Here is a 16,375-nt window from a genome sequence, read left to right on the forward strand (position 1 = left end):
AATAATCATTTGCAGTATTGAACAAACAATTGCACAAGAATTAGAGCAAACATTCATGCAGGATTATAATAGGTAGTACATATATAATTTTTCATTCTCATATTTGCATAAGACATTGTAATGTGTTTTATCATTGAAGAATTAGAATTGAAGGCAAAACTAGACTTGCCTATTCCCTGGTACTAAGAAAAGTTTTATTGCTTTTTAAGATTTATGGTTTTGATTCAGTTTAGCTGCACCTTGTTATTTTAACTTTTCAGTAGAAGTCACACAGATATAAGAACATTAGTAACTTCTAAAAAGAAGTTTGGAATTCTCTTAAGTTTGGAATACTCTGCCAAGAAAGGCTAAATTAGATTCTTGTTTTAACTTGATTTGTTTTTAATTTGGTTGCAAAACTAAAACTATTTGTATTTTAGTAGTGTTTTAATATTGTTTTTAATCACATTTTGTTTTTGTTTTTTTTAAAAAACTTTATTACTATCTGCTTTAAACATAATTTAATATCAGAAAAGTGGAATACAGGGGTTAAGAATGTCTTCAGGAAGAGTGAAAGTTGTGGTTGAACCACTTAATCAAAGTGCTGTTTCTGCATTATATGAGTGTAATGCATGTAGCTAAGGAAAGTAGTCCCAAGGAGTTTATTCCACTATTAGCTGCCAACTATTGGGGCGGCGGCGGGGGGGGGGGGAAGCACATACCATATATTAAAAAAGGATGTATTTTCCACCCATGTGGTGGTGTCTACCCTTGACTTTTTGGTCAACTGCCCCTTCCATGTCTTGAAATGGAAGGGCGCTCTTGTAAAAGACAAGGTAAATAAGCCCCTTTCTTTAAAAAAATCCACAATAAAAGGTATATTTACTTTTTTACCTTCACTGTATTAATTATGTGCATATTTGTGTATTCAAATGACCAAAAATATTTATGGCGTTTCTATATGGAGAGCTAATATTCCTGAGCAAATGACAGTGTGTGACTATTTCTTCTGTTGGCTTCCTGGTTTATTGGTGAAAAGCTGAAAGATGGGGAAAAACATAATTCAAAACTACCCATAGGAGTTTTCTTCCTCTAGTTTGGTGGGGGACATCTATCTCGGTGATCTTTGCACTGAGGTGAAGAAACTTCAACAAGAGATGTCTTCAGTTCCAGTAAAATAATAGAGGGGAGTGCATGCTTTGCAACTACATATTATGTTTGCAATGGGTATAGTAAATAAGGTAGACAAGAACAGTGTCCATCATTTTCCTTCCTTTCTCCTTTTTTATTTTTAGAATCTCAGGCTGTGTGGCAAACCACTGGGCACTACTTGGAAGATGTAGTAGTCTGGGATTACCGAAACAAATGGACTCGAAAGCAAGAAAGCTTTGCCTTGAAGATGTAACTGAAATATGGAAACTATGGATGGAAATATGGATGGAAACTAGTCAAGGAGAGAAGCAACTTAGAACTAAGGAGAAATTTCCTGACAGTTAGAACAATTAGTCAATGGAACAACCTGCCTCCAGATGTGGTGAATGCTCCAACACTGGAGGTTTTTAAGAAGAGACTGGACAGCCATTTGTCTGAAATGGTATAGGGTTTCCTGCCTGAGCAGGGGGTTGGACTAGATCAGACATGTCAAACACAAGGCCCGGGGGCCGGATCTGGCCCGCGAAGTGGTTTCATGCGGCCCGCGAAGCCATCCTGGAAACAGTGAGGGAATGGCCCCCACTGCCTTGGCCCTGGCCCAGAGACCCTCCTCCTGCCAGAGACCCTCAGATCTGTCCCACTCCTGCCCAGGCCCCCATAGGCACCCTTGATGCGAACGATGTAGAGCTGGCCATGCCCACCCAGTAGGCCATACGCACTCTAGCCACGCCCACCCAGTAGGCCACGCCCACCCAGGCCATACCCACCCAGCCCCCGGAGGGCAACTGCAATGCTGATGTGGCCCTCAGTGAAATTGAGTTTGACACCCCTGGACTAGATGATCTCCAGGGTCCCTTCCAACTACTACTTCTTTTTCTTTTTCTCTTTCTCTTTTTCTTCTTCTTCTTATTATTATTATAATATTTCAGGGCTCATTGTCTGTAAAATCCCATGAATGAGATTGATCAATTGCTTTACAAAAACATTTTTGGAAATTATTAGCATCTCTTTATTTATGAATATTTTATACTGCTTTAGACAGCTAGGTATATGTAATCCAAGGCACATAAATTGTAAGTTTAAAAGTTCCTGTCTCAATGTATTTCAATGTCAACCTTGTAAGAGACACAGAAAACAAATTTTTGCACTTTTCTACATTGTAGCCTTAAGCTATTGGACTCCTGTGCCTAGCCCAGTTGTAAACGAAGATAATTTAAGAAAAACATTTCTATATTTTCATCTACTTCCCTGCTTTGGACACAATACAACTAGATATCCTATCTCAGTCATGTTTTTCATGCCCCAGTTTGGCAGATTTTCCTTCTGGACTAATTAAATAGAAAGAAAACTTGGGAGTAGAAGATGAAGTGGTAAAACTCTTGTCAATTACATTTTCTTATAAACAAAACAAAATCCATTACTTCATTCTTCCATCTCTAATTTTGTTAAGACAAATGCTAGTAGATCTTTTCACTGTTTCATCAATGAATTTGGACCTTTACCTCCCCAAATAGCAAAGACAGATCCCTAAATGTTTCATTCGGTACGTTGTAAATTTAAAAAAAGTCCACCTTTCACTTTTCTACTGGGGAACTTATCACCAAAGAGAGATCAAAACAGTGGGAAGAAGAAAATCCTGCCACAATGCACAGCAACCAATTTGACAAAAGATGTTGGCATACAATGAAATGAAGCATACGCTGGACAGCAACACTTGATCTTGAGTCAGGAAACATTACTTTGGAAGTGCAGCGGGGAAAGGCCACGGGAGGTTGCCTTCCCAGAGGGCTGGGAGAAAGTAGAAGATAATGTCAAGTGTTCCTGCTTCAAGAAATGGTCAGTGGCCCATGCTTGTACTAGGGCAAGCTGGTCATGCAGATCAATCATTAGCTGCAAAAGCTCTCAGTGAAATAGCTCAACAGCTTTATGGGAGAAACGCACAAAAAGGAGATCTATTAAACATTAACAAATTTATTAGCTTTTAAACTTGGATTACATCTCCGTCTCCACTTATTTATTACAAGTACATCCTACTTTGTAATCACTTAAAATAATCCCCCTAACAGATTAAAGTTAAAAACAGCAAGCCGGTGAAACATTTAAATATTGTTTTAAAAAATAATTTTAGCTTTTATTTTCCAAAATGGCATTGGAGAAGAAATACCTATGCAGGGAAAAAAAGAAGTGAAAAGAATTGGAAACTGAAAGTTTTTATTATTTTTTTTATTTTAATCCCCATTTATATCCCGCCCTTCTCCGAAGACTCAGGGCGGCTTACAATCTGAGCACAAATCAAATGTGCTTAGCAATAGCCTTCATTCTATGCATATGCCTGCTTATTAGGGCTTTTGCCCCCCCTCCAAGCGGCATTATTACAAAGTCAGTTTATTGCCCCCAACAATCTGGGTCCTCATTTTACCTACCTCGGAAGGATGGAAGGCTGAGTCAACCTTGAGCCTGGTAGGATGCGAACCTGCAATAATTGGTGAAAGTTGGTGAAAGCTGTGAAATGTATAAGCATTGCTGTTAGGCTGCGAGTCAAAGAATCAGGGGAAGAAAAGTACGGAGTCAGAGTAAAGCATATGCAGTATATGAAAAAAAAAGTCATGGCTGGGAGCTGCTACACATACCAAGATTTCTGAGCTGCGGAAGCCCATGTGGCCAGGCATGTAGTAACTGGTAGGGAATCCAAGGATCTTGGATTTACCTGACCTGCAGTGTCTCTCCACCTAAAAGCTAGAGGTGGTCTGGAATACATCAGTTATCACTTCACCCTTTGTGTGAAACTACTATTGCAAGAGCTGAATTGCTAACCAATAATATCTATATGCAGATCAAGGCTTTGGTTGACACCTTTTTAAAGTCTTACATGGCTGAAGTCCACACGACTCAAATCCTGGTTATCACTGGATGTCACAGTAATATCTGTTCATTCAATAAAATATGGAAAAAGTTCCTTTTGGGTCCCTATGTGAAGGAGCGTTGCCATTGGAAGTCAGGAAGGTACCGGTAGGTCTTTTTCATTGCTGCCTCCCTCCTCCAAAGAACATTGCTTCCAAAATCATGCCAGAACCAACACTGTTAAGATTTAGGAAACCTCTAAAGCAGGGGTGTCAAACTGCCAGTTGCATCATGAGGAGGCCAAGTCCACCCCAACTCTGGCAATGCAAAAAAAAAAAGTTACAATACGTCAGGACAGGTCATGTGATGCAATGAGTTTGACATCTGTGCTCTAAAGACTTGGCTAATCCAGAATGCTTTTGGGGCTGATAAGGTTGAAGTTGCTCCTGCAGTGAAGTTATCAGCTGCATCAACTTCTTCTTTGTTGTTCCTTGGCACAATATGGTAGGAGATAATGTTATTGTTCGTTGTTTTAACTCTTTTCAGTGAATACTAGAAGTGTAAGCTGATTAGAATCGACATATAGCTTAAATACTTTCAAGGCATGGGAAAAGAAAATGCAGGAATAAATGTCTTCACATTGTTTTGCTTCACTACCTGTATAATCAAACTAAGCTGAAAGTGTATTAAATAGGAAGCACAAAAATGCTGATCATTTCATTATTCTCATCACTGTAATTCAGGATGTCAACTCTTGATTCCTAAAGCAATATTTCCCCCCTCTTTGAATTAGTTTTCTTATCTACCACCTTTCCCCAGAGTCATCTTTTCTAAAAAAAGAATCCTTTCTCTGACGGAGAGCAGAATTCATACCTCATAAAATTATAAACATTATATTCAAATGCTGGGGTAACACGTGGATCTCTCTAAATTAAAACTAATCAAGTTACGTCTTAGTGAGAATCTCACCCACCAGTTTACATATCAGTGTAAGTCAGCAACAATTGAAAGGGTTAGGGTTAGGGTAACTCAAGAGGAACTCTTCTTTACTGAAGAGGAAAAATACATACATACATACATACATACATACATACATACATATATATATATATATATATATATATAAAGGTAAAGGTAAAGTTTCCCCCGCACATGCGTGCTAGTCGTTTCCGACTCTAGGGGCCGGTGCTCATCTCCGTTTCAAAGCCGAAGAGCCAGCGTTTGTCCGAGGACATCTCCGTGGTCATGTGGCCGGCATGACTAGATGCCAAAGGCGCACGGAACGCTGTTACCTTCCCACCGTAGTGGTCCCTATTTTTCTACTTGCATTTTTACATGCTTTCGAACTGCTAGGTTGGCAGAAGCTGGGACGAGTAACAGGCGCTCACTCTGTTACGCAATATATATATATATATATATATATATATATATATATATATATATATATATTATATATATATATATATATATATATATATATATATATATATATATATATATATATATATATATATATATATATATATATATATTTACTTATAAACTATCAATGACAGGACTAAACTGTGCCTCAGAACATGGGAAGCTCCCGTGCTTACCTGAGACTAAACCTGGTGGAAGCAAAGGGATCTACTTCCCGAGTAACTATATCCAGTCCTTCCTTTACAACCTTTTGTGCCAAGAGCATATTTGTTCTCCAGATTCCTACACTCCCTTCCTCTCACCACGGGTTTTCGAAAGCGCGGGTTAAAGCCCACGTGCGGCCGGGCTTCTCAGCACCCGCAGTTCTTTGATCCAGTGCTTGAAAGTCGCTCGGAATGCGGGCAATCCTTTTCTCTCCCCCCATTTCTCATTCAGTCTGGCAACTGGGCGGGGACAGGCGGAGGCGAGGCCGGGGGTGTGTGTGCGCGCGTGTGTGCGTGCGTGCGCGTGTGTTTCTCCACTCCGGTCTTTGCCCGACTCGCACTTTCCAGCCGCGGAGTTGGAGGCGCTGGGTTTCCCTTTATAGGGCGGGTCCCCGCCCCGAAAAGAAAAAAAAAAAAAGGGAGGCGAGGGCGGGGTCCGCTGAATGGCATTGGCTCGCGCGCCAAGCCTAAGGTTTCCTTGTAACCCGAGCCTTAATCGCTCGACGGCTTAGCCTCAGCCCGGCAAAAGGGGACGCGCGGACTCTGTGGAACACGCCGTCGGAGGACAAGCGGCGCCTGCCCGGAGGAGCGTCAGCGCTTCACCTTCCTCCTCCTCCCCTTTAAGGGGTGGGGGCCGGGCTGGCCTCCCCTCGGCACCTGTGGGAGGGGGAGCGGGGCGGGGGCAGGGAAAGTTTGGGTCTGTGGTTGGCTGCGCGGCCGGACTTCGGCGGCGGCGGCGGCGGGGGAGAAAAAGCGGGCGGCTCCCGCCCTCTCTTGCTCGCGCCTGCAGGTTCCCAGGACAATCCAGAGCCGGCGGGGAACGAGCGACGGCTGTTGGCTGCTCCTCGGATTGGATTGGATCGGATTGGATCGGCCCCTCCTGGCCGAGGCTTCCCTTGACTGAAGCGAGGAAGCTTCGTTAAGCGGCCGCTTTGGGGGGGTTCCGGCTGGCTTTCGGCGCGCTTCCTCGGGTTCTCCGCTCCCAAGCTGGACGCGGCGGTATGGGGCAGCGTGCGGAGAAAGCGCCCCTTTCCCTGCTCCTCTTACTGTTGGCGGGTGAGTCTTGGGCAGGGAGGAAAAGTGGCTGCGGAAAGGGAGAATGCCTGCGTGCGTTGGGGCGGGAGGGCGAGATTTTAGTGGGTGTGAGAGAGATGCGGTGGCAAGCGAGAGAGTGGCGGTCTGGAGCCCCAAATAAACTAATTTCTCTGCTTCCCTATTAAGCCGATGCAGGTATTCTGACGAGACGTGTGCGGTGCCCCCCCTCCAAAAAAAAAAAGGGGGGAAATGAGTGTCGGGGCTTGCTCGCGAGCCCTATTGTCTTTGATAGTAGTCTCTCTCTTTAATCCCATCTGGGATCGGATAAGTCATGACTTCGTAGTGGGCAGAGCACACACTTCACGCTCACAAACCCTGATTTTTATTTTTTTATTTTTTGTGATCGCACTTTTTTTTTTAAAGGACTCGCCCCTACACACCTTAAGTCTCGTGCCTTTGGGACACATGGTTTTTCTTAACCGGACAATGTAGGAAATCCTTAAGGGAGAAAAAAAAATTGTGCTAAGTGCCATTACCGTCCTTCTTTTACTCTGAATTTTAAAATCGGGTCTAGATCTTTTGATTTGTGTGTGTTGAATAGAGAGGCCTTTGTTTTCTTAATCTTTATGTCTCAGCTGCCGCAGAGGTAGATAACCTATAGAATTCTTTAGATAGTTCGTTATCCCTATTTTTTTTCTCCACTCCCCTCATTAGCAATGAATTAAAAACATTTACCTTGAGTTTTCACATTTCAGTAAAACAGTATTTGCAGCGGCTCCTTTAAGAGGTTACTGCATGTAATTATTGTGAACTTTCCAGCTGAAAGATTTTTAGGGGAGGGGGAAGGAATTTTTTTTTATTTGTTCATGCTGTGTTTTGGTAGTGTCTCCCCAGGAATCACTTCATAGATCATTTTACGATGATGTCAGAGTTCACTTATGGAGCAGTGAACTTAGGTGCTCCAACTCTAATTTTAGGTTTGAGTTTTCTCTGTTATGTTCTAATTAATGAATGGCACCTCTAAGGTTGTAGGCTCTGGAAAGAGCTGTCTTGGTGTGGATTCCAGTGCTAGACAAGAAAGGTGTGTACTATTTTGGTCTTTAATACAGTTTAAAATTAGAAATATGTATAAGAGACCGAACAAACCTAGATATGCAATATGTACAAAGGAATTTTGAAGTAGTCAATAGGTTATTTGTAACATCTGGAGAATTATTTCAGAACTGTCATTAAGCAGTAATGTGTCAGAATTGAATATTACAAGAGTGTTTTCATTTTTAAAGCTACAGAGTTCAGAAGAATTTTATTGGATTAAACTTAATTGGAGTTTATGCCTGAGGCATAAGGGAGGATAGATTTTATTAAATATTATATTATCTTTGGAGTATGATAAGCCTGGGTTTGAAGACATCAGCTATCTGAATAAAGACTTTGGACTTCACTCCTAAAGAACATAAAGGTTCATTGCTTGGTGAATCAGTCTAGATGATTTGCATTAATTTATATATAGGTTATTAGAACATTAAATATATCTGATGTAATTTACATAAACTTGTATTTCATGGACATAGAGATTTAATGGCATTCCTTCCTTCCATATGGTTTATTAAATTGAGGTGTTAGTAGACTTCAATTTTCATCAGTTCTTACCAAATAATTTCATTTACAAGATACTGGATTTCAGGAATAGCCACATTTTATGTTCCTGTAGTTTTTATTTTGGAGGTGATTAAAAAATTCCATAGAGATATTTAGTGAAACCCATTGGTAATGATCATTAAATCAGGAGTTATGGTCCTTCAGTACCATACCCTCCCTAAACTGTATGTAAGAAGAGATTTGGACTGCAATTTCTATATTAGCCCTGAAGGCAAGAGTTCAGTTTTTGAAGCCCAAAGGCTTTGTGCTTTATCTTTCTGCATTAATTATTGATAATGTTGCCTAATTTATTGGTTATCTGGCTTGTCTCCGGTATTAGAAAATAGGAAGGAACAGGTAACCAGCAAGTTATGAAAAAAAAACTATTGCGTTCCAACAATTATAGTACCACCATACTTATTCTTAGCTAAGCTTGTAAGCCGCCCTGAGTCTTCGGAGAAGGGCGGGATATAAATGGAATTTAAAAAAAATTGTCTATAAAGAAAATGGTGCATTGCCAGCATCATGAGTGGAGTCTGGAAAAAAAAAGTTTCAACACAACTGTAATGATATTGCATAGAAGCTGCAAACATGGGAAGTCAGGTGAGGGAAGAAGGAAGAGAGCAAGTGACAAAATATATATTGAGATGCAAAAGTATTTCCATGCTTGTAACATATTGGAATGCAAGAACATACTGGTAGACTTTGCATAATGATGACATCTTCCATGCCTTCAGTTTGATATAACCTTGGGTTTTCTGCAGATGCTTGGGGAGGATGGTTTCTTAAAAATGCCCTTAGTTTTGTTTGGGAGTTGTTTTCCAGTCACTGTGGACTACTGGTAGGTGCCTGAACTAGTCCCTGCCGATCTTTCTGCAAGATTTTCCAAAGTAGCTTGTCACTGCCGCCTTCTTAGGGATGAGAGAAAGTGTCTTCAATGCCTAAGGCAGGATTGAACTTCATGTTCTCCCAGTTTCTAGCTTAGTACCTTAAACCACAGGATGTAAGCGATAAGCAGGATTGTTTTTACATTTTACATTTCTCCCATCTTTCCATCTTTAAATAATGTTAAAATATAATCCTTGGAAGGAGCAAGTCAATAAAGAGTTGCTTCCCCTTATGTGCTGTGGATTGTGTTTTTAAAGGTACACAAGTATTGCATATAACTAGGCCAGGGGTAGGCAACCTCGGCTCTTTTATGACTCGTGGACTTCAACTCCCAGAATTCCTGAGCCAGCCAAGCTGGCTCAGGAATTCTGGGAGTTGAAGTCCACAAGTCATAAAAGAACCGAGGTTGCCTACCCCTGAACTAGGCACACAAGTATTGCATATAATGTACCTGTAAAAACAAAATGCTATTCAGTGAAATGTTTGACTAATTTATACCATATAGAGAGACATGGTGCAGTGTGACATGCGTTATGTGATTAGAAATGTACCGGTTACATATTTATCGAGTGTACTAGAAAGTGTGATACTGTTCCACAGTAAAACAAATAGAGGCACTTGCCTTAAGAAATCACTTTCTGTGACTGCACATATGGTGTTAAACCCCACAGGTAAATGCTTCACTATCCTTCACCATATAATAGCACATAGAATGTTTCTGCAAGCTGTTTGTGATCAGTCTGTAACCTGAGCAAATGTCAAGCTCTCCAGTTCTAATTAAGATAAATAGATAATTTAATTTAAAAACCTGCTGCTTTCTTTGGTGGGAAAAGCTTGAGGGAAGGAGGTGAGTCATGTTATACCTCTGTAAGAAAACTCACAGTAAACTTGTAAAATCTCCAGGTAATCAATATTCCTCTTCCATGCTTCAAAGGCCCTTCTTTTTCTGCCTAATCTTCAGTTTTTGGCTAGCATTAGGGAATCTTTCAGAGGCTTCATTTCATGTTCATTGTTCTTTGCCATTGCTTGCATTTCCAGCTGTTTGATTTCTTTGATACTACAAGAGTTAGTAATTTGAATCAAGGTTTAATTCAAATCCTGCCGTTAAAGACTTCCAGTAATTAGTTGCTTGTCTGCTTGTAATCATGAACCTCATGAAGCAGTGTCCTTTACAATGCAATTATAGTTAGACAACAAAAATGAGAGCATAAAGGGTTTTGTTCGTTAGATATCCTATTTAGCGGATAAAAGAAATGTGGAAAAATAAATATGGGGAAACCTATCTTGTCCAAATGGTAAGGAAGAGAATAAGTTTGAGTTTTGTTTTCTTCTGTTCTGGAAATCAAAATGAATTGGGCTAAATTAAGGGGGGGGGGAAAACCCTCAGACATTTTTGGATTCAGCAGAGTACAAAAAGAGAAATGAGTGTACCCAAGATGATTCTTGGTTGAGAAAATTTCTGCTGTAAGGAATTATCACAATATTTTGGGCTTTTAGAATGAGAAGGTATGCATTGGGAGATGTAGTAGAGGCATAGAAAATATGCAGATATGTGAGAAATATTACAAAGTTTTTGTTTCTTCTATTGTAATATAATTCTGGTTCGTTCATTGAAGCTAAATGTGGGGAAATTTAAGGCTAATGAAAGGATGTCCTTTACATAGCAACCACACTTGTTTTGCCAAGTTCTGGTTTGGTTCTGGTTTCTTTCTAGTTCCAATACTAGATGTTTTGCCAAATATAATAATATAAAGTCAGGTTTGTCTATAAAACCGTTATTATATGTTTAATGTTTAAGTATACATCTGAGGAAGATTGTCTGAGGCCAGACAGTGGAGATGTTTTTGTTTGTCTTAAAAGATCATGGTATTTGTTGTTTTTATCTAGCGTATGTGTTGCCTGTGCATGTTTTTCTGAGGATCAGCAGTTTCCGTTTTATAAAATGGGCGTTTGCCGGGTTTTGCAGGACAGACAATTTAACATTTGGAAGTTAGATCCCCTCTTCAAACGATGCTCACGAAGCAGCTGGGTCAGAAGACTGATGCCAGGAAGTAAAGTGAGAGTGGCCTCGGGACCAGGATGCTTCTCTGCAGCACTTTTTAAAAATGCTTTTGTTTTCTAAATCTGTGAGTTGAGGAATTTATGTGAAGTTCTGGAAACTGTACATCTACTTCTAAACTTTGAGATTATATGCAATTATGTGCAATTATATAGACAGGTTTAGACAACCCTTGTCAACTTCTATGTTCTAACAAATCACTAGGTGAACTGAGGTTCACACCCTGCATTATGATACAAAAACATGAAAGGTGCAGAAATATGAAAATCCTTCAGCCAGACTTTATACTTCCTCCTCTGGAGAAATAGCTTCCAAACATTTCCTGTAGCCAGCTAAATGCCTTTTCTATTCTTGCTTTTGAATTTTACCTCGTTGTTCCTTGCAAAACTCTTCTAGCTGAGCAGTGTTCCTACAAAGGAGCTGTTACAAGTACTGATTTAAGGGGGAGGGTACCCATTTCTATACCTCTCAAATTCACTTTTTCTTATCCTGAATTTGTCAATACCTGAATTTGTCAATTCAAATTTGCACAAAGATGGTGTGTTTAGTTTGTAGTACCGTGTAGAGGTTGTCAGCTTTTATTCACTTAGGAATTCATGCAGCTGCATTATTTACTCAAAGCAAGTTGCATTTAGCCTGCAGTCTTTGTGGCCATGCTTATAATGAAAGCATCTGAGAATCTTTGAAGAGATATTGTAACTTCTCTTTGCATGATTAAAATGCAGATCACATCTGTTAGTATTTGGCATGCTATGTGAAATCTACTCATTTTAATGCCTCAAGAGAGAAATTATGTTCTTTATTTTCGTGGTATGTGAATTTGAACTAGACTGATCCTATGAACTTTGTTGTAGATTCATGTTATGAAATTATTTGGGAATATGCAATATACCCTATTTGAACTTTTGTTTTTTTTAATTTTTCATTAGTTGTATGATCTACAACAGTGGTGGTGAACCTATGGCACGCGTGGCAGAGGTGGCACTCAGAGCCCTCTTTGTGGGCACGCGTGTCATGTCCTGGAGATGGCAACCGTCCCTCTTCAACCAGCTGCCTGAGGTCCCACATGGCCGGATGCACAGCTGGTTTCCCTCCCCCCTGTCCCATCCCTCCTGGCCTCGCATGCTCTCCTTTTCCTGGGCATGACCCACTGCATTGCCTCCTCAGCTGTCGGCTAGCTGTCCAGAGTGCACCAGTTGAGGAGCCGGCAGGCTGTGGCTGCTGATGTACACTGTCGGCCCCCATGCACTCGCTGGCCTCTGTGTGTGGGGCTGATGGTGTCAGGCAGTAACTGCCCTGGCCCCTACCTCACCTTGCTTTGCCTCGCAGCAACTGGCATACCCACCCAGCCTCACCTCACTTCATCCCACAGGATGAACCTCTGGCCAACCACCCCACCTGCCAGAGACCCCCTGGATCTTCCCCAACCCTGCCTGGCCCCCACAGGCATCCCTCCCCACGAGCAACATCCATGTGACCACACCCACTTTGGCCACATTCACCCAGTCTGCCATGACCACCACAGTCACACCCACCCAGTGGGCCACATCCCACCTGGCACCCGGTGATAAATAAGTGGGTTTTGGGTTGCGGTTTGGGCACTCGGTCTCTAAAAGGTTCGCCATCACTGATCTACAACATAAAATGTTCATCAGCACTATCTTAATAAAGTGTGGCAAATGGTATATGTTTCTCCATAATTTTTTAAATAGTCAAGTCTGCTTTATTTTAAAGATAAAGGTTTTCTCCTATCCAGTCGTATCCAACTCTAGAGGGCAGTGCTCATCTCTGTTTCTTAGCCAAGGGAGCCAGTGTTGTCTGAAGACACTTCCACGGTCATGTGACTAGCATGACTATATGCCAAGATGCACGAAATGCTGTTACCTTCCCACTGAAGTACTTTTTATATACTTGCATCTGCATGCTTTCAAACTGCTAGATGGGCAGGAGCTGGGGCAATTAATGGGCACTCATCCCACCATGTGGCTTTCAGGTCTTGAACCCAGTACCAGCTGATAAGCTCAGTGTCTTTAACCACTGAGCCATTGCACCCCCCAGCTTTACTTGAGTGTTTAGCAGTACATTACATTTATCTTATAGTTGGAATATTGACATGACATTGTATCCACACCTAAATGTGAGAAGGTTAAAAGGTAAAATGATCTGAATAAGAATTCTCTGATCTTATGGAATGCGATTGATGAATACAAGTAGTATCTTCAGAGGTACATTTAATTATTAATAAAAGGTCTAAATATATGGAAAAAAGTATGAATTGGCTCTCTAGACCAACTAGACAGGCTAATGAACATGCATGTTACACTTCGGTAATGGGGATGATGGAAGTACCAGTAATCTTTGTTTAGCAACCACTAATGGGATGGTCAGTGTGGTCACTAATTGATGCAGTTGCTAACTGGAAATCATGTGACCATGACTGTGCTTATGATTTTACTTTAACTTTTTTTTTATGGTGTCAGAAGGATTGAACTCTAAACAGCCAGGTAGATCAAACATCAGGGAAGGTTTCTGGAACTTGACTCGCGAGGAAGCCAGATAAAAGGGTAAATCTTATGGTCCTTCTTCCCTGCCTGACCTGTCCTTTGGAATTCTCACCCTGGCATTGGAATAATTAGTAAGACAGGAATTAATGTATGTATTGACAGTCATTGGAGAGGAGAAGGACTTAAAGAGAATAATCAGGCTCTCATGAGCCTTGGTGGAGCAGTAGGCTAATGCCTCCTTAAGTAACACCAGCTGCCTGCAATTAGTGCAGGTTCGCATCCCACCAGGCTCAAGGTTGACTCAGCCTTCCATCCTTCCGAGGTAGGTAAAATGAGGACCCAGATTGTTGGGGGCAATTAAGCTGACTTTGTAATAATGCCGCTTGGGGTGTGTGTGAAAGCCCTAATAAGCAGGCATATACATAGAATGAAGGCTACTGCTAAGCTTGTAAGCCGCCCTGAGTCTTCGGAGAAGGGCGGGATATAAATGGAATTAAAAAAAAAAAATTAATGGGGAATAAACATAGAAAGGAATGTGCTAGTTCTGGCTGTTTATCTAGTAGGCTCCCAGCTTGGAGCCCTAAGCCACATAGAAGACAAAGAAAAGCCAAAGTGTAAAACTGATTAAAGTCTTGCCAGTTTCAGGCAGCCTTTGTGATTCTGCTAGTTAAGGTCTCAGAATTGAGCTTGTTAACTTCTCAGCCCTGTTGCAGAGAAAAGCAGCTTAGGAAGAGATAAGTTGTTTAGGCTTTTTTTCTACTCTGCAGGGTGGGAAAAAATGAGTTAAGTATAGAACAATGCGTACAAATTGACTGTAATGGCAAACGTGATAGAGATTCTGCAAATGTGTAGTAGACATGTTGGCATCAGTTACAAAGTTACTTTGGAATAATAATTACGTTTTGTACTTGTATGCCATTCAACTCAGTGACTCTGGGCATTAAATTCACAAATTCAAGATCAGCAACCTAAAGCACAGGTCCCAAACAGCCCAAAATTATTGTGATTTTTAACTTTTAGTAACACTGAAAAGCTTAATAGTTTGTTTTGAAAATGGAGGTGACATTGGGACTGGAAATTTCATGTTTCAAGGTGGGAAAGAATACAGTTTAGAGTACAAAGATGAAGGCATTATTTGAAAAGCTGTTTCTCAGGAGACTAGGAGAGTCCAGAAAAAGCAGGATAAAAGTAATACATTAGTGATAACTGAAATAATTCTGAGCTTAAACTTGACAAACTAATTCAGGTTTTTTTCTTCAAAAGGCAGTCTGAGACAAGAGATGTATGCACACTCAGAAATGAATAATAGTTTAATGTTTTAATGTGTAAATATGAAGATCGTTAGGGAATGGAAGTGAAAGGGAGCATGTGTCAATGTATTTTTTAATTTTTGTATTTTTGTCTCCTAATTTTTATTGTTGTGAGCCGTCCTGAGTCCTTAGGGAGAAGGGTGGCATGTAAATGTAATAAATCCTAATCCTAATCCTATTTCTCTATTCCAAACAAAATAGTGTGAATGTTTCTGATAACTTCAGGAACTCTTGTTAAGGTCCCTCAACAGAAAAGTATAAATATATGATCAAATTTCATTATAAAATTTCCGTAAAAATGTAATTGCCAAATTGTAGGTACACCAGTTCGATTTTATACTTATTAGTAGAACTCTCAAAACAAGATAAAGGAAAGAAATGCAGTCTGTCATTGATGTAATAAAAGACAATATAATATATATATTTTAAAAAATCTCAAAGCTTAGAGTCTAAGCCTTAAGATCCATAGAAAAGGTGAGATAATGAGATCAAATGTCCTAAAAGAAAATCAAGGCTTTATAAGGATTTCAGAACCAATTAGGTGCTGACAAAGACATAGTTATGTTAGTACATAAGTGCTTATTTGAAAATGTTCCAGGGTCATGTGATCCTAATTTGCATGCTTCACAGCCAGCTTCTGGCAAGCAGAGCCATGGGAGGAGATGGTTGTACAATTGCAAGTTGCTATAAAATGATATATCACTTAATGACCCACAGCGACTTGCTTAATGACCACAGTGGAAATGGGATTTCATATAAGCACATTGTGGTGATGTGATGCACTTGATGGCTGCATTTTGTCCCAATGGTAGTTAAATAAGGACTACCTGTCCTGGGTTGTTAGAACTCAGTCATAAAATTGGAATTCTTGGAGAAAAATAGATCATGAATTCTAATAGAACTACCAAACATTAAGAAAGTTATAACTAAGTTTTCAAAACAAAGCATGATGCTCATGGAAATATGCAATACTTATGACCATTTGTTTAACAACTGTTTGAAAACAGTGATACTAAAAAAGTGACAACTGTTTCAAACTTACAACTATAAACAGCATTCCCATGGTCATGTGATAAAAATTCAGGTGCTTGTCAACCAGCATGTAATTTATGACGGTTGCAGCAACCCAGACTCATGATTCACAACCTTCTCAGCCAGCTCCCAAAAAGCAAAGTCAGTGGCAGAAGCCAGATTCACTTAACAACTGCACTGATTCTCTTAACTACTATGGTAGAAAAGGTTGTAAAGTCAGGTGGAACTGGCTTAACAACTGTCTTGGTTAGTAACAGAAATTCTTGTCCCATTTGTCATTGATAAACATCAATTTGCCTACAGGGGAAATAG

The 16,375-nt window shown here is 40.4% G+C and overlaps 1 protein-coding gene across 1 annotated transcript in view; it reads left to right on the forward strand.

Moving 5' to 3' along the window:
• The first annotated feature begins 6,351 nt into the window (after positions 1 to 6,351).
• The window catches only part of PTGFRN (prostaglandin F2 receptor inhibitor), an 82,516-nt gene continuing 72,492 nt past the window's right edge, over positions 6,352 to 16,375 (forward strand). Inside the window, exon 1 of the mRNA XM_083361902.1 lies at positions 6,352 to 6,653. Coding sequence (XP_083218028.1) covers positions 6,599 to 6,653 — 55 coding nt within the window. The 5' untranslated portion in view covers positions 6,352 to 6,598. The remainder of the gene's footprint in view (positions 6,654 to 16,375) is intronic.

This window comes from Vipera ursinii, assembly GCF_947247035.1.
Source record: "Vipera ursinii genome assembly, chromosome: 4".
Taxonomy (NCBI): Eukaryota; Metazoa; Chordata; class Lepidosauria; order Squamata; family Viperidae; genus Vipera; species Vipera ursinii.